This window comes from Convolutriloba macropyga, unplaced genomic scaffold (assembly GCF_964194025.1).
Source record: "Convolutriloba macropyga unplaced genomic scaffold, txConMacr16.3 SCAFFOLD_2642, whole genome shotgun sequence".
NCBI lineage: Eukaryota > Metazoa > Xenacoelomorpha > Acoela > Convolutidae > Convolutriloba > Convolutriloba macropyga.
Window position 1 is genome coordinate 1,484 of NW_027449224.1, and position 19,575 is coordinate 21,058.

The 19,575-nt window shown below is 33.4% G+C and overlaps 1 protein-coding gene across 1 annotated transcript; it reads right to left on the minus strand.

Moving 5' to 3' along the window:
• Window positions 1–1,616: 1,616 nt before the first annotated feature.
• On the minus strand, window positions 1,617–19,249 carry LOC142354880 (uncharacterized). Its single transcript, XM_075407221.1, has 3 exons — window positions 18,928–19,249; window positions 9,389–9,494; window positions 1,617–1,906 (listed from the first exon to the last, which is right to left on the minus strand). The coding sequence occupies exons 1-3, from the start codon at window positions 19,198–19,200 to the stop codon at window positions 1,707–1,709; spliced, it is 579 nt and encodes a 192-aa protein (XP_075263336.1). The 5' UTR covers window positions 19,201–19,249; the 3' UTR covers window positions 1,617–1,706.
• Between the last annotated feature and the right edge of the window lie 326 nt (window positions 19,250–19,575).

A 19,575-nucleotide genomic window follows, 5' to 3' on the forward strand; every position in this document is an offset into this window, starting at 1 on the left:
ACTAAAGTAGTTGTGAATAAAACAAATTTTTGAATTTTATTGGAAAGTTGTTATGAAAGAATAGATTTTTGCAAATAAATTGTTGTTGCAAGTAGTTCTCCAGGCAATTGATGTTATTCAGCTTGGAAGGAAAAGTTGTCTTTCTGACGGATTTTGTTTCAGTAGCCATTGTAGTATCAATAACTTTTTATTCAGAGAAACAAAATCTTTTTTCTTTTTAAATAGATCATGTTTCTTGCGTTACTTTTGCAATCCTTTAAGACCAAGAAGTTGAGCTTTGCTGAACATAATGTTTGGGGTGAAATGCAATTTTGTTTGGACAAAATTATTTCCCGTGGTTTAGAAGGTTCAAAAATTTCTTAGGTCTATTGCTATGGGAAAACTGTCAAATGAATTCTACTGGAACTCATGCCAGTCTAATTGATTTACCTATGAGAAAACATTTTTTTATATTTTTATTTTTCAGTAAATATATGGCTCGGTAAGATAATCTTAGTCGACTTCATTAACTTATTGACACGTCATTAGTTCTCAGTTCAAAGTCGTAATCCAAGTTTGGAATCACAGCAACACTTGTATTAATGGTCCCTCGTCACTCTGATGATGATTTGATATGTGGATAAAAACCCACGAAATCGAGTTTTCAATTGGACTAGTAGAACCCATACATTCGGGTTTTTAGTTGGAATAATAAAACCCACGCAATCGGTTATTCAATTGGGATAATGGAACGCCCAAAATCTGATTTTCAATTGGGATACTCTTAAAGGGGCATGATAGTGGAACCCCGAATTGCTGTAACAGAGACTGATTGAGATAACCTACTGAAAAATAACGACAACCCCACCGGCTGCAAACCTCTGTTATCAGCCAGAGTAGCGATTCGTTTGAGGGTCTTTCGAACTGTCTGTGAAAATCCCCGAAACGACTCGAAAGCCAGAGGAATGAATTGAATACCGACTTCACTTCATTTCTGGGCGTATTGTTCGTACTTCTTGTCCTCAGCAGCTGACAGGGCAAAACCACTCGTTACCGACGCTTTTATAATGAGGCTTGACTGCAAGGGAGAAGTGACGGTAACGTCTAATGCTGCTAGTTGATCGGCGTTCCATACAAGTGAGAAAATGTCGCCCGGTCTGTGGTTATTGTCGGGCAGTAAACTATTCTGTACTATCTCCTACGAAAAATGGAGACACCTTTCAATAATTTACGGACGAGTGCATGAGTTTGATTACTCCTAAATTTTTCAGTAGGACAAAAACGCACGGCAATTTTACATTCTGTTTTTAAGTTCACTTCATTGAGCAATCGCAGGATAAATTTTTTTGAATATTTCACCGTCAAAATAGTTCATGCACTTCAAGTTCATGGCACATCAAATAAATTCTTCTGCGAATTGCGTAAGTTTAAATCGGTTAGGGACATTCATTTTAAGTAATTTATTATGAATGATTTCCTGTTAATTTTGCGTATTTCGCTTACTAATTCACAACAAAATATCTTTTAACAAAGTAGTCATTTTTCTCAAAAAAAGGTGGTTATATTTTTGAAAAACAGCCATTAGTTGCGCCATCAATTAAGTTCCAGGCACACGCAATTTTGTCAGGAGAAAAACAGGACATTGAATTTTGATTAAATTGCACAATAAGCTATAAAATGAATAAGAAACTTCTGTTTGTTTGTTATAAGCTAGAATATTCTCCAAACTATTCAGCAATTTGTTCAAGCTGGGGCTGTGGCTCTTCACTGGGTTCAGCTTCCTTGGTTTCTTGTGGCTGTTCTGGATCAGTTGATTGTATTTGTTGTTCATCTGGTTGCTGCAGATCCCTTCCTGTTTCTGCACCCTCTCCCCCCTCCAACTCACCTGTTGCTTCCAAGGGAACTTCCGTGTCATCTCTCTCCTTCTCTAAAATTGACAAGTTTCACAAAATAACAGGATCGAGGTTTTTTTCCGAAAATAATTTAAAGCGCTGAAAACCCCCGAAAAATCATTTTTCAGCTGTTAACTATTACATGCTGAATTCTCAACGCATTTCTTACATAATTTCAGTGTTTGTCAACACATTTAATTAATAACTTTTAAATTAAATTAGAAATTAAATTAGAAATGTAATACCCAATTTTCTTACATAACTTGGCGATAAATTATGTGAAGGCGTTAAAATTATGTAAGGTCAATGCGACTATATTACATAATTTCATCGCATTCATTGCTTTTCTTACAATTTTTGACTTTTTACGTGGGTCCGAGAAGTTCATGCTTGAATTGAGATTGAGAAAAAAAATCGCTCGACCAAACTTTGGTATAAAAAAATCTTCATTTGGTTCCTAATGATAAATTCCACTAAATGTGTCTAAAATTTTTCCCCGGTGAGGCCTCATTGGCTCGAGGGATTTGAGATGAAAGTATCACAACTGAGCATGGGATCAAACTAACCAGTTAAGTATGATCTGCATGGTAAAAAATGCGTGCAATACCAACTGTAGAATATGATATTCTCATTAGTTTTTTCTTTTTGAAGTGCAATTACTCAACTTCTGGGGCAAAAATGGAAAAGTCTACTCCACAGAGTTCTAGTTAAAGGCCTTAATTAATGATCTCTCAAATATCGAGGAAATAGGATTATGATAGATAAATGGTGATACTTTTTCGCACGACAACTTTACTCTGTATGAAGAGGGACTGAGAATTTAAAAGACATTATTCTTATGTGAATACTGTAGCAAGCTCAAAATTGGCAGGAATTAAGTACATACCACTAGGCAGTTTTTTTGTTATTGGTTTTCGGAAAACTGCTTCAGAGATACGGCGGGCAACAACTTCTGAATAAGGCTGATTTCTTGAGAAAAAGTTGAGACTCTCATCGGTTGATTAATTGGTAGCGTCAGAAGTCTTATACTGTTCTTATTTCAACTTAAAAAGATGGAATAGAAGGCGTACACCTTATAAGATTGCTCATCGGAAGTGATAAAATAATTTACGTACGAAAGTCTTAATAGATGTAGCTCACAGCTAGGACTTAAATAAGCTTATAAGTAGAAGCATAACATTATCACAATGGTGTCATAATAGACTTATAGCTTAGGATGTGACTTGTAAAGAGGCTTTGAAAATAAATAAAAAATTGTTGAGAAAGTTGAACAAACTTAACAAAATCAGAACTCCCTAGAACTGCGATTAGATCAAGCCACTTAATTGAGATTTACTGTGAGTGCTTTTCTTGTAGAGAGATTTTGTGGTGATAGAGAACAGTAGCTCTCATTCAAGTAGATTTGGTTACAGAGATCAATTTACCAACCTTTAAATAATCTTGTTGAATTTTGGTTACTTTTGGGTAATCTTTCACGTTTCTTGTTCACTCCTTTGATTTTTTTGATTAATTGAATCAGTTTCCTTTTTCAACTTGGGTTTCCAACAGCCGGCGACGAAAAATTCTTCCGATGTTAGTCTGGGGGCTATCAAATCACCTTTCAATTTGCTAGAGTTTTGGGCACTGGTCAGTCCCCAGTTGATCAGCCTGAGCCAAATACAATTTCTACAAACTGCTTGTTCGTAGAGATCAATTAAAACTTCAAATAAGAGATCAAAATGAATCACTCTGACTCTCATTTATGATGGGTTTTTGATTTTAAGGTTTTTGTGTCGAATTGTATGGTATGAATTGTTAATCAGGCCGATATTGTTACTCAAGGCAGGTGGTCAAGCAAACCGATAGGCTCGTACGCCGAATTTTGAAAAAGAGTTAGGTGCTAAAATAGCCAAAATTTCCAAGATAGCACTATTATAAATCGTCCCTGGTAGGCCGATGCACGCGGTTACATCCATTCCACAGCGGATGAGAGGCATGGCTATTGAAAGTGGTCTGCTGTGGGTTCGCAATCACTACATGTCTTAAAAATGACATGTTTTGTTTAATTGTAGCGCTCAAATACAATATGAATTGAGAGTACTAAGCGCTGCCTGGATTGTAACGGTTAATTATGTATTGTTTGTGACAGATTATTTAACTATTACATAACTTTTGGCTTAATTTTGTGTCAATTACTTTGACGTCGGCGTTGCGTTTACAATCTTCAACGTATCAATTGAAAATGAAATTGATTTTAAATTGATTGAACAGTGTGCCAGCTCAATCGGTGTGCGATCGTTCGCGTTTTTAGTGGCTTTTAAACTTCATCTCTTCTTCTTTCGTAACAGCAATTATTGTATTTTATTGTCATCATGGCCCCTATTTCGACTTTCCGCTCATTGGGAAATAAATTAAGCCCTATAATAATAATAATAATAAATTGTTCTCAAGTATGTATAAACAAACAACATTGTTCAATGAGGTTTACATATACATACTCAAAAGGTCATCAAAAGGCAAAAAAGCCTAGTCGTGTGATGCCTTTGGGAAGCAGTTTGTTAGCAAATAGGGGTGGGTGTAGGGTGTTGATATTGGTTTGTTTTTAATGTTTAAATAGCTTGAGTGACAGCAAGTACACGTGAGGAAACAGTTGAGTTTTTGCAAAAGGATAAAAATTTAAAAAAAATAATGTTTTAGACAATTGCTCAAAAAAAACTAATAAAAAAGTTCTATGATATCATTTCCTTGTATAAAATTTCCAAGAAAAGTATGGCGGTGTGTATTAATTCCAGATTTGTAGCAACTCTTTATAAAGTGAACATATTTTGAGTCGAAATTAAGTATATAATTTAGCAATTTCCTTATTCGTATTCCAATTCTCTTTGGGTTGATACCAGTAAATTGATTGCTAGGTTTTAGTTTCTTACTTGTTGTTCTTTTCTCATCTAGCCTCACAAGCTCTGAATCCTCAATAAACCTGTTAAAAACTTCATTTTTATGTTCCCGCCTAATTGTTTTGGTTAAAAATTTTAAAAGCTCATAAATATGTAGCTCTTTCACCAGGAAGATTCCATATTTTTCCCGTTCGTTCGCTGTTGATTGATAACTTTGTTTCCTAAAAATAATTCGCGAAATTTGTTTAATTTTCATTTCGATAAACTTCAGGCTTGTCTTGTTTGCAGTTCCGTAAATAAGCACTCTATGTTGTATAACCGGTTGAACAAAAGACTTATATACTAAAACTAATTGTTTAATGCTCAATATAAACCTCAGTTTGTAGAACAATCCCGTAAATTTGGTCAATTTTGCAGCGACGCTATTTATGTGTTTTTTGAAATCCAATTTGTTGTCCAGCAAAACGCCTAGATACTTTACTTCGTTGCTCTTTTTAAGGGTTGCATTGTTCAGTCTTAGAACATTCATCATAGTTTTGAAACCTAAGTTTAGATTAATCGTTTTTTCAACATTGAGCGTCAGTTTGTTATCGCTTAAGTAGAGGCCGATGTTGTCAATATCACTTTGAAAAAGAACTTCATTTGCACTTTTTTTGGCTGCAGAGCAGTATCGTCGGCATAGAGCGTTATTGTAGAGCAGCTGCATTGTTGTCTGATGTCAATGACGTATATGATGAAAAGTAGTGGTCCTAAAACTGAACCTTGCGGAACGCCAAACGTAACAGTTCTTGGACTCGTTCTTGCAGCACCATATCTAAGAATTTGTTTTCTGTCAGATAAGTAAGATTTCATAATTTCAAGCATTGGGCCTCTCAAACCTATGTTTGCAATTTTTTTAAGCAGTAAGTTATGATCAACCGTGTCAAATGCCTTTTTCAAATCTAGAAACAAGCCTATCGAGCACTTTGGCTGGTTTTCTAAAGTGTCCCTAGCGTTTTCAACAAAATGCGCTAATGCATCAATTGTTCCTCTTTGTCGTCAGAAACCATATTGATTTGCATCCAGGAGATCAAAAACTTCCAAAAAATTAGATATTTTGTTGTACAGAAATGTTTCAAAGACTTTTGCAACAGTTGGAAGTAGAGAAATTGGTCTGAAGTTAGATGGTTCCTGGACATCACCACTTTTATGTACTGCTACTATGATAGCTTCTTTCAGGCAAGGTGGAAGACTTCTTTCATCGATACATTTGTTGATTAATTTTGTTAGTATTGGCACAATTATCCATTCGAGTTTCTTCAAAAAAAGTTGTTCAGTTCAAAGCAATCTGTGCTATATTTGGTTCGCCTTTTATTTATTATTTCCCGTACTTCCAGCGAAGTGGCCCTGGTTAGTCGCATTGATTGTACACTAATACTACTGCTTTTAGAAATATTCTCACTTTTAGACTCAAAATTTTATGCGAAGGTTTTACCAACTGTAGAGAAATAGTCTATGAATTTATCAGCTGTCTCTTTATTGAGCCTATCTTGCGATGCAAATTTGCCTTTTAATCTGCTAATGCAGTCAAAAAAAGATTTAGAGTTTTTCTGACCATCTGCATTCATTAAACGCTGATAATACATTTCCTTTTTTCTTCTGATCAGTTTTTGCAGCTTGTTACGTAGTGCATTGAATTTGAGTTGATCGTTTTTGTCTTTCGTTCTCATAAAATTTTGGTATTGTTGTCGTTTCTTGGTAGCTAGATGTTTTATTTCGTTGTCAATCCACAATTTTTTTTATTTTTTGTACCTTTACAAATTTTTGTAGGAACAAAGTTTTCAACACATTTATTCAAGAGAAACTGAAAATTTTTCATGGCTTCTTCAGAACTTAATTGATCAAGTGTTAGTTCAAACTTCTGTAATTCATGTTGCATATAAAACTGAAGATTAATAATTACTTTTGAATCATTAAGTTTTGTCCACATTTTAATCATACGATCATCATCATTTTCTTTTTCTGAATGATTCAATTTGTGTCCCGAGAATCCAAAAAAGAGCGTATAATGATCTGTTAGCGTAGTTTGTGACACTTTCAGATCAATTTTTACGTTGGAATACACGGCATCAATACAAGAATTACTAGTCTTCGTTTCTCTAGTGCAGTTCGCATTTTCTGCATAATGCAGGTCAAAAGACAGCAAGGCTTCTTGCAATGTTTTCAACTTTGAAGAAACGGTGTGATGATTTATATTGAAATCACCACATATAACTGACATACAGTCTTCCGGAATAACAACTTTCTCAAAATGGTTTCCTAAGCTTGTGCTTAGTTTTTCGTTGGACGTGTTTGGTTTGACGTATATTGTAGTTAAAAAAACTTTTAAATTATTATAGCAAAATTTCAGTGTCAAAATTTGGCACTCATTGCTGGTGTACTTGCTTACTGTTTCGAACTTTATTTTATTTTTCAGAAAAATACCAACTCCTCCACCTCGATTTCGCTTTACACCCCTACTGACTGTGACGTTTTTTTGATAACCATCTAGTTGCAAACAAGCAGTGTCATACTCTTATTTTATCCATGTTTCTGTTAAGCAGACGGCTAAGGGTAGACTATCTAAACTGTTTACTAGAATTTGAAGCTGATCTAAATTTTTGTATATAGATCTTATATTTTGAAGCATGAAGAGCTTTTGCATTTTGTTGTACTAAAATGATATGTACAATTGGAAGAAAAGTGGGACGACCATTGTCTTCAATGGATTGTAGCAGCAAAGTTTAAAGTGTTAGCGGATATGACGTTAGAGTTAAAACAACTCTGGTTACCAGAGTAAAAAACTGTTTTTTTTCGAAAAAAGCTAAATCGTAGACATAATGTATTTTATTTGTTAAAATATTTAAAATTATATAGCCTAAAAGGAGAAAAAAAACCAGAAAACGATGAGGAAAAGAAATAAAAATTTTACTGCTAAGATCATGTATTTGGAGAAAGTTTACAAGTTTAACAACTTCAAGCGCGTAATCGCAGCAATCAGTTGATATACTTGATTTACCTTGGGTGATCCTGTTTTCACATTGAGAGAAATAAAAAGAAACCACATCTTTGAAATTAAATAGGCGCTTTATCGCAGCCATCAAATCCGATGTGCGAACAATTTCTTTTTTCATTGATTTTTGGTCGTAGTGACGCGTAATCGCAGTCAGTTACTATATTTCACATTTAAATATTTATACAATTATCTTTATATATTTATATGTGACGCGTAATCGCAGTCACATTTTTTGTTTTAGAGTAAATCAGAATTAATCTAAATCAATTAAAAAAATAGAAGAAAAATCTAGAAAATTTGACGTATCTAATTGAATACTTTTCTTTCACGGGGCCTCAAAATAGGAACTGCTTCCCAAAAATGCCAATAAGATTAGAATAACATTAGCACAAAACAAAAATGTTTTTTAATTTGTTCACTAAACGTCTTTGTTTTTTTTGATCAGTCATCACTTAAAGATTTTTTTGAAGTCAGGTGACTTCTCTCTGTCATCATCAACTTTGTCGTCATCATCAAGGTAGTATTTCCTTTTTTGGTTTTCTCGTTTGATCGGGTTTTTGACATTTTCAAGATCGCTAATTTGATTGATGTTGTGATAGCCAGTATCATTGTATCATTGTTTCGCTTCACCAATACAGATACGGAACAATTTTTTGTCGAAGTAAAGAAGCCCTGTCTATTTGCCTCAGCCTTAAGTTCAGCTTCAAACTTTGGTAGTCGTTCATTCAAGAAAATAGGTTTTTTATTCAGGCTGTTTTTTGCAGTTTTTAACTTGCATCTTGCCCCAAACACTCTGTCTTTCTCGTCGAAATAGACAAACTTGCAAATAACCGAGTCATATTGATCTCCATTAGCAGTTCCCGTTAAAATATGACATGCTTTTATTCTGTTCTCAGTGAGATTTATTTTCAGAAAATCGCAAAAAATCTCAAGGTATTTTTCAGTACATTTTTGCTATCTCTTGGATCGAAAGGCGGATTGCAGATAATTAGGCAGTCTTTGCTCGTGTACCTTTCTTGTGCTCTGAGGCGCTCATTCATATCAAATTGCATTTTTTCAAGATTTTTTATTTTACTTTCCTGTTCTTTGTTTTTTGCGATCAAACCTGTGACCGAATTCTGCAATTGATCCACCTGCTTCTTCAGTTGACTTGATTCACCCTCCATTTCCATCCAGCTGTGAGTCGGGTCAAAAGTTAATTGTAACAAGGATAAATACAAACTTGTAAAGAATACGAGTAAAAAAAGAGAAAGAGAAACAAAAATCCGCAAATGAACTGTTAATTATTAGACAATGGCCATTCCCAGTTCTTACAAACGAGCTGGGTACATAGTAGAAAACTAGTGTTTTAATATAGAAATAATTATGCAAACACGTTATTAGATTTAGATATGCTAGTGTTGAGTTGGTTCTAAACGTTCAAGTTTTTGTTCATAAAGATGCACGTTTAATGTGCTATTGAAGGCCAACTTGAAAGAAAGAAAGCGCAACTGTTCTTGAAAAGCGCAACTATTGCGTGTTATGGCATGAAATACTTGGCACATTGGCTATTACAGCTTTGGGTAAAATGTGATGAAACCGTGAAAAGTTGAACCAAATGCTAAACTTACCAATGATAACTGTGGGGTCCTCCTGTTCTTCAAGAAGAGTCTCGTCATTAATCAGATCAGGAGCACCCACCTCTGTCTGGTCCAGCTCTGTCCTCTCTCGCTCAATCTTAAATCAATAGTAAAAGCAAATTTAAAATACGCATAAAATACGATTGACATACTAACGAGCAGGAGCTGTACTTGCTCAAAGTGACCTTTAATAATATTATGATTATTAAAAATTGTTTTCGGAACAGAGAATCATCAAAATTTTCTAGATAAGCAATTCAAACATTTTTGTATATTTTTATTGCTGAATCGAGATAATGCCAAAAAGCAGGGTTGCCTCATAATGTGGTGCCTCATGAATAGATACAGAAATAGTCTTTTAACAACAGGAAGATCAAATAGAAACCCAAAATTGAGAGCATTTCGTTAATGCCGGTAATTTAGAAACGCTATTTTAAAAGACTAAGCAAATTATTAATATACTCGGCAGCTTGCCGGAAAATAGCCGCCATTGATTCCCATAACACCGATTGGGATTGAATGAACAAAAAAAATTGATAAAACTGATTGATGTAAGAAATTATTATATTAAGCGAACTATTTCGATTTCATTTCATAGACATGCTCCTGACTCTTACCGAGAGGATAAAGCGATTGGAATTAATGCCAATAAGCATTAGAGATGGTAACCAAGACTTATAATAATTTTAGTAGCGGGTATCTAAAATCGGCCTTTATGGGTTTATTCCTTTCCTATTTTAGATTTTGTTTATCGATACTGACTCTGTTTCGACTCCTTTGCTGAGCAACGGCTGTTTAAAAGCACTTTGAGCAGAATGAGCGATCAATTAAACTAGCCCAGAGAAAAAAAGAAGATTTCATGCAAAATGTTTTACAAGATGTGAACTTAGATAAAGCCAAACAATTTTTTTTCGACAAAACAAAAAAAATAGCAGGACAAAACCCAAAATACAATACAAAGACATGAATGAAAAACTAAAACCTAGTGTACCTGACCTGCAGACCAGTTGAACAATGCCAGAAAAATATTAAAGCAGCTTCTCATATTCTGAGGAACACAGAAATTATGGAATTAAAAGTGTCGGAACTCTTAAAATCAGCGTATTGATAACCAAGGTGTTGAATATCGAGATTCACTACAGCTTCTGGCGCCAAAATGTGTTCAACGCAGAAAGTGTAATATAAAAGTTCATGCACAGAATCAGCACCAAGCTCATGACAATTTTGGCTGCTTGAACTCAACAAAATTGCAAAAATGACATAATTTTGATCAGGTTCTTAACGTTAATGTTCGCAAAACTAAAAACTGAGAAAAAATGTTTAGCATTAACACATGCAAAAACCGTTTGAAAACTTCATGGCTCCTAAAGATGGAAAAATTGGAGTTAATAAAATCTCCAAACATTTGGAAAAATTGCTATTTTTGCTGAGCATTCACTGAAACTGAAGAAAATTATTATCATAAAAAACATTTACCTATCACTCAAACTATTCAAAAATTCTTCTGCAAACTCATTAAACTTCCATTGGTCTCTAAAGATAAACAAATTATAAAAATGACAATTTTTTTTGAAAAGTAGCCATAATTTAAGTATTTTATCTTGAAAAACATTTTTGTATCTAGAATTTATCTAGTGAACCAGCGTCTACTTCATGAGAGGCGAAAAATCAAAAAAAAATTGATAAAAATTTGCAATTTTCGAGTGAAAAGAGAAAAGACGCAAAATATTGCAAGCATTAAATTTTCTAAAACCACTATCTTGACTCTAGAAACTATCATGAAGCTGCAATCATCCAGCTCATAAAGAAATTTTGTGACCCTAAAGAAAAAAAATTTAATTGAAACGCCGCTAAAATTCTTGATAAAATTTTCAGATCCATGTCATTATCTCTGGAAAACATCCATTGCCAAAAAATGCCAGGTTTTCGGCAAAAAATGCCGAAAACCTGCAAAAATGAACCATTTTTTGTCTCAAATCTATAAAAAATTGACTTTTCAAATTAAAAGACTAGTAAAAAGGGGCTGAGGTCTCCCAATTAAACTTAATGCCCCCTAGGCGCTATTTGTTTATCCCGTTTTGGGAGGTCAAATCCATTGAAACATCTGAGAAAACATCTTTAAAAACATAGCAGGACAAGTCCGGACATAATTCAAAGTTTCCTTGACTAAACAAAAAGAAACTAGAAATAGAACGGATTACTAATGAATGGGGAAACCTTTTTTAAAAAAAAACACGAGATAAAAAAATTAAAAAAATCTGTAAAAACCAATGTCAAAACAAGCAAGTGAACAAAAAAACACCAGCGTGAAAGTGAAATTTTGTGCAAATACCATTTTATCACTCCATATTTTAAAGTAAGAGTGAAAAAATATCACATCACAAAACCACCTTTTTCACACCATTTCTTGTTCCGGCGTGAACATCGAAATCATCGCTCATATTTGAGTTCAAAAATCATGAAAATATGTGAACAGATCTTTAAAAAAAACATTTCTTTGCATTGAAATAATAGGAGAGCAATAATAGCTTGCAGAGGAGATTAGGGCTGCTGTTAATAGTAAATTGTTTTCTGGATTATGACAATTACTGTAATCAACCAAGCTAGCTACTGCAGAAACACAACCCACTTGTTAGGTCACCACCAAACAGAACCCACTTGTAAGGTCCTTTCAGTCTGAGTCAAACAATTCCAAGTAGCAGCACTAAAGCTTATAGGGCGACCAGAGCGTGGGAAGAGGTAAAATGAAAATTCAGGGTATATCAGTACACTAAAGATGAGGTATATTCGTTAATGACAAAATAGTTATCTCAGAAGTAATTCTAGAAATCGTTTCCCTCATTTCTATTTATTTTTTTTAAATTAATTTTCTAAATAAAATCAGGCTTGATTTTTAGTAAGACTTTTAGCCGCTTTCAAATTAGAACAGTTATTCTTTAAGGGCCAATACCACTCATTTTGTTCTTTTTGCCTGAATAAATTAGATTTATTTTTCCGTTATTAAACCATTAAAAATAATCGAATAGTTGTTTTGAGAAAATTCAAAAAAATATTTACTTATCCATGCAATATTATTTATTATAAAACTCTTGATCGACTCAAATGAAAGTCCTTTACCATCGGATTAATGTGGACAATAGTTAGACCTAAAAATGTCGCCAATTAGAGTGAGGCAATGGCCGAACATTTGATTGTACCTCAGTGACTGTGGAATTTTTATCGTGTAAGATCTGATAAGATGCTGACTGAGAATTTTCATCGTGTAAGATCTTATCAGATCTTACACGATAAAAATTCCTCTTATCAGATCTTACACGATAAAAATTCTGGCAAGAGGAATTTATATCGTGTAAGATCTGATAAGACATCTTATAAGATAAACATTCCTCTAATCCAAATTTTTATCGTGTAAGATCTGATAAGACATCTTATAAGATAAAAATTCTTCTTACCCGAATTTTTATCGTGTAAGCTCTGATAAAAAATATATTCAAAAATTAAGCAGATGATTCTCAATTTTTAAGACAATTAAAAAGCCTTCTAACACTAGATATATCCGAGATGCCTTCTACAACAGTTAAACTTCTTTGAGAATTGGCCTACCCGCAAATTTTGTCTCTCTGAAGTCGGTAGAATGGTTAAAAAAAACAAAAATTGCTCTTTGTTAAATAAAAGTTTTTGTTATTTCAAGACATTTTTTGCAAAAATATATTTTCTGATTTAGGATTTGAGGCAAAAATTTCACTTACACCATTTTTTTTAAAACAATAGGTTGCAATCTTCAGTCCCAAAATCAAAATTTAACTATAAATTAACATAAAGTAACTGTTTTGCCCTTTTTTGTAACTTATGTCGTCTGTTTAATTGTTTAGAATGGTGTGTTTTAGTTTGACTAAAGATTGTTTCTTAAATATCGCTGTTGTAACGTTAATATCGCTGTTGTAACAAAAAGTTTTCGAACATCCTAAAAACGACCCAACTATACATAAACTTAACTTAACTATACATGGCACTTTACAAAAATTTAGAAATTAAAGAGTGTACCTCTTGTACTCCTGATTAACAAACTAAGCAAAAAATAGCTGGCGCTGCTCTTGTACGCCCGATTTAAAGCCAGCGAACAGTCTGTTGATAGAATGTAGTGGAGCTACTGTACGCCAGTAGGCTTGTTAATTCAGATATAATAAGAAAATCAGCAATAATAAAGAAAATTGATTACTGTATGAAACTAGATGCTGCTGTTATCAATTTTTCAGCTCAGAATAAGCCTATCAGCACAGTCCAACATCATACCTGGAACTGGGCCAACAATCAAGACATTGGCAGGAAAAATATCCGTACGGTGAAGTGTAAGTTAATGGTTGTATGCTGTAAAAGGGCTAGAACTTCTTTTACTTCTGTTTTTCGTTTTTGTTTCTGAAATTTTATCAAAAGTCGTGCAAAGTAAGATTTCCAGTTTGTCGGAATTTAGCGCAGTTGATGGTTCAATTTTTTAAATCTTGCGGCCCCTGTACCAATGATTCTTCTTGGAGTAGATGGCTTCTGCACTGCAATTAACTTTTGTTTAAAAGTAGCAACATTGCTTCGGAATATGCTTTTTTTTCTATCGTCACTACTCATGTATGCTTGAATCAGTAATTTTCAACCGCTTCAATATCAGGAAAACAAATCTCGGTGAAGAAGCAATTAACAGCTGGAAACAACTGACTTTGAATGTGACAAACAAAAACTTTGGTCTCACAAAACTTCAAAACCCAACATGTTCGAAATTTCTAGCACGCAAACTGATCCAAACTGCAACTTCTTTGATGTTTCAAATTACGTTAATTATTAAATGATTTTTAAAACCTTTATTTTGGTTTTAATTGAGTTCAAATTTACTTTGAATCCTTGAAGCTTTTGTTTTGACAGGAACCGAGCAATTAAAACATCTGAAAATAAAATTTAAAGAAATGGCTTTGATAGGAACTGAAAGATCCTTGTTTGAGGTTCTTTTATGTTTGCTATATTTAAAATTGAAGAGACTGAAAGGATTCAATTTAGTTCCGATAAGACGGAATTTTTATCGTGTAGGATCTTATAAGAAGAATTTTTATCGTGTAAGATCTTATAAGAGGAATTTTTATCGTATAAGATCTTATAAGAGGAATGTTTATCGTGTAAGAACTTATAAGAGGAGTTTTTATCGTTTAAGATCTTATAAGAAGAATTTTTGTCGTGTAAGATCTTATAAGAGGAATTTTTATCGTATAAGATCTTAAAAGAGGAATTTTTTATCGTGTAAGAACCTATAAGAGGATTTTTTTATCGTGTAAGATCTTATAAGAGGAATTTTTATCGTGTAAGATCTTATAAGAGGATTTTTTATCGTGTAAGATGATATAAGAAGAATTTTTATCGTGTAATATCATATAAGAAGAATTTTCATCGTGTAAGATCTGATAAGACATCTTATAAGATAAACATTTCTCTAATCAAATTTTTTATCGTTTAAGATCTGATAAGACATCTTATAAGATAAACATTCCTCTTACCCGAATTTTTATCGTGTAAGATCTGATGAAATATTTATTCAAAAATTAAGCAGATGATTCTCAATTTTTAAGACAATTAAAAAGCATTTTATCACTAGATATATCCAAGATGCCTTCTCCAACAGTTAAATTTCTTTGAAAAATGACCCACCCGCAAATTTTGTCTCTTTGAAGAGGGTAGCATTGAAAAAAAACAAAAATTGCTCTTTGTTAAACAAAAGTTTTTGTTATTTCAAGACAATTTTTGCGAAAATATATTTTTTGATTTAGGATTTGAGGCAAAAATTTCACTTAAACCTTTTTTTAAAAGAGTAGGTTGCAATCTTCAGTCCCAAAATCTAGACTTAATTATACAGTAACATAAATTAACTGTTTTGCCCTTTTTGGTAACTTATGTCGTCTGTTTAATTTAGAATGGTGTGTTTTAGTTTGACTAAAGATTGTTTCTTAAATATCGCTGTTGTAACGTTAATATCGCTGTTGTAACAAAAAGTTTTCGAACATCCTAAAAACGACCCAACTATACATAAACTTAACTTAACTATACATGGCACTTTACAAAAATTTAGAAATTAAAGAGTGTACCTCTTGTACTCCTGATTAACAAACTAAGCAAAAAATAGCTGGCGCTGCTCTTGTAAGCCCGATTTAAAGCCAGCGAACAGTCTGTTGATAGAATGTAGTGGAGCTACTGTACGCCAGTAGGCTTGTTAATTCAGATATAATAAGAAAATCAGCAATAATAAAGAAAATTGATTATTGTATGAAACTAGATGCTGCTGTTAGCAATTTTTCAGCTCAGAATGAGCCTATCAGCTCAGTCCAACATCATACCAGGAACTGGGCTAACAATCAAGACATTGGCTAGAAAACTATCCGTACGGCGAAGTGTAAGTTAATGGTTGTATGCTGTAAAAGGGCTAGAACTTCTTTTACTTCTGTTTTTCGTTTGTGTTTCTGACATTTTATCAAAAGTAAGATTTGCAAAGTAAGATTTCCAGTTTGTCGGAATTTAGCGCAGTTGATGGTTCAATTTTTTAAATCTTGCGGCCCCTGTACCAATGATTCTTCTTGGAGTAGATGGCTTCTGCAATGCAATTAACTTTTGTTTAAAAGTAGCAAAATTGCTTCGGAATATGCAGTTCTTTTCTATCGGCACTACTCATGTATGCCTGAATAATTAATTTTCAACCGCTTCAATTTCAGGAAAACAAATCTCGGTGAAGAAGCCAGTAACAGCTGGAAACAACTGACTTTGAATGTGACAAACAGAAATTTTGGTCTCACAAAACTTCAAAACCCAACATGTTCGAAATTTCTACCACGCAAACTGATCCAAACTGCAACTTCTTTGATGTTTCAAACTACGTTAATTTTTGTTTGATTCAATTTACGTTGATTATAAATTGATTTTTAAAACCTTTATTTTGGTATTAATTGAGATCAAATTTACTTTGTATCCTTGAAGCTTTTGTTTTGACAGGAACCGAGCAATTAAAAAGTCTGAAAATAAAATTTAAAAAAAATGGTTTTGATAGGAACTGAAAGATGTTTTTTGAGCTTCTTTTATGTGTGCTATATCTAAAACTCGAAAGACTGAAAGGATTCAGTTTAGTTCCGATAAGACGGAATTTTTATCGTGAAAGATCTTATAAGAAGAAATTTTTTCGTGTAAGATCTAATAAGAGGAAATTTTATTGTTTAAGATCTTATAAGAGGAATTTTTATCGTTTAAGATCTTATAAGAGGAATGTTTATCGTGTAAGAACTTATAAGAAGAGTTTTTATCGTGTAAGATCTTATCAGAAGAATTTTTATTGTGTAAGATCTTATAAGAGGAATTTTTAACGTATAAGGTCTTATAAGAGGAATTTTTATCGTGTAAGATCTTATAAGAGGAATTTTTATCGTTTAAGATCTTATAAGAGGAATTTTTATCGTGTAAGAACTTATAAGAAGAGTTTTTATCGTGTAAGATCTTATCAGAAGAATTTTTATCGTGTAAGATCTTATAAGAGGAATTTTTATCGTTTAAGATCTTATAAGAGGAATTTTTATCGTGTAAGATGTTATAAGAGGAAGTTTTATCGTGTAACATCTTATATGAGGAATTTTTATCGTGTAAGAACTTATAAGAAAAGTTTTTATCGTGTAAGATCTTATCAGAAGAATTTTTTTCGTGTAAGATCTTATAAGAGGAGTTTTTATCGTTTAAGATCTTATAAGAGGAATTTTTATCGTGTAAGATGTTATAAGAGGAATTTTTATCGTGTAACATCTTATAAGAGGAATTTTTATCGTGTAAGATCTCATGAGAGGAATTTTTATTGTGTAAGATCTTATAAGAGGAGTTTTTATCGTGTAAGATCTTATAAGAGGAATCTTTATCGTGTAAGATCTTATAAGAGGAATTTTTGTCGTTTAAGATCTTATAAGAGGAATTTTTATCGTGTAAAATCTTATAAGAAGAATTTTTATCGTGTAAGATCTTATAAGAAGAATTTTTATCGTGTAAGATCTTATAAGAGGAATTTTTATCGTGTAAGATCTCATAAGACGAATTTGTACCGTGTAAGATCTAATAAGAGGAAATTTTATTGTTTAAGATCTTATAAGAGGAATTTTTATCGTGTAAGATCTTATAAGAAGAATTTTTATCGTGTAAGATCTTACAAGAAGAATTTTTATCGTGTAAGATCTTATAAGAAGAATTTTTATCGTGTAAGATCTTATGAGAGGAATTTGTATCGTTTAAGACTTTATAAGAGGAATTTTTATTGTATAAGATCTGATAAACGTCTTATAAGATCTTATAAAAAGATGCATCCCCTTACAGGCTATTAGCAAGATGGTTTTGTCAGAAATTTGTCAGATCTTACACGATAAAAAATTCCACAATTACTGGGGTAAGTCTAAAAATTATCTGATAAAAGTAAGTCTATTGCAGCTTCAGCATTTGTGTCAAAACCTGCTTTTGATTGCAGCGGAAAACTTAACTTTCTTTTTTTCGTGATATTATAGTACAAAGCTAAAACAGAACTAGAATTTCAGCATCAGTCAGCAGTGTTTAACGAGCAGTACTTAACATGCTTGATAATTACTGGCTATAGTTTTCCATTAGAGGGCCGCAAGTGTCATCAACTCAAAATGGCATCTACTTTGGTCAAATGTTCTCCACTGGAAAGCCGTTCGGTCACCTTTGCCTTCGAAAGCGTACATTATCAGCACTGACACGAATTTTGCGATGCTTAATAGTTTTGCTATTATGTCGGCAAAAATGACCATCATTTGTCAATTATTCAAATTACATAATTAAATTCAAAAGCGACCATATTCTATGTGAGACCTGACATCTTTCTCGGGTCTTTCAAATCTGAGCTGGAAATGAAATTAAGCGCATAGCTGTCAGTTTCTCGAAATGCAAACAAGACTTTTTATCTTCTTTTTCATTTTAAATATCGGTTCAGTTTCCCCATTTTCGCAATTTCTATTCATCAGAATTTATTAATTTACAGCTGGCCAATTGTTGTTCATGTCATTTTTGTTGAATTGTTGGATTAAATACATTTTTCAAAACTTTTCGGTGTTTTTTATCGGTCTTTTTTATCGGTCTGCCAGATTTTTCTATATACGGATTAGAAACTTGCAAGTTCGAATTTCAAGCAAAATTAACGTATCTGTACTAAAGTCAATTCGAACACCTGACTGATATCTCGAACGGCTACGCGGTTCTCGAAATAATATCATATTTCATACCACCATCTCAACTTAAACAAATGTTCCGGTTTTTTTTCAAATCACAGTTTTTCCTGTCTACAGGTTTAAATATTTATACAAAAAATAATGACTAGAAACTACTTTTGTAAAATTTCTATGTCCTCTTCTTCAGGTATCCCGTCTGTTCCAGGCATTGATTGCCACTTTTGAGAACTCCTTCCACGCTTCCCGATTTTTTCATAAATAATGCCGTAATCCATGCCAAAACGGCATCCGTACCTTTTTCTCAACTGGCATCGCAACAGCCAGTTCCTTCTCCTCCTTCAACTCATTGCACACTTTTTCCACAAACTGGCTCCACTCTATATTCTGCTGCTCAGCCGAGTTCTCTGCCTCACTCTCTGTGCTCTCGTCTGAGTTATTCTTTGGTGCCTTGGGCGACTGAGATATGTCCAAGTCCTCGACTACTTCGAATGCACCCGGGTAGAACTTCACAGGTACACTCACAACAAGGCCCTCCTCAAACCTAACACATAATCGGGTCATTCCCATTATAGCCCCCCCCCCAGCTTAGTGGTCAGATAACCCATAGCCGGGGCTATAATTTCATGGGGGGGCTATAATGGGAAAGACCCATATAATCAATATAAGGAAGATGTGTAATATTAGCCGGTTTCAGAAAAAGTCCCCACGAAAAACTCAATCTAAATTTAGGTAGGAAAAAAACGTTAATGAAAAATACCCCCACGGAAATAATCCCCCACTTGACTATTAAAGAGCTGCGCATTTAGCGCTTTTGGCCATGCCTCAGGGGCTATTGATATGCCACAGTGGCCCGTGGGACTTGATATGAAACAATCACAACTGAACAAATTAGCACGACCCGAATTCAATGCTAATATGGGTGTTAATTTCCTATTAGAGCCA

Coding starts and splice junctions, on each gene's coding strand:
- LOC142354880 (XM_075407221.1), bottom strand. CDS start 19,200: ATGGGAATGACCCGATTATGTGTTAGGTTTGAGGAGGGCCTTGTTGTG. Junction 9,495..18,927: donor CGATGCCAGTTGAGAAAAAG/GTACGGATGCCG, acceptor TATTGATTTAAG/ATTGAGCGAGAGAGGACAGA. Junction 1,907..9,388: donor GGACCCCACAGTTATCATTG/GTAAGTTTAGCA, acceptor TGTCAATTTTAG/AGAAGGAGAGAGATGACACG.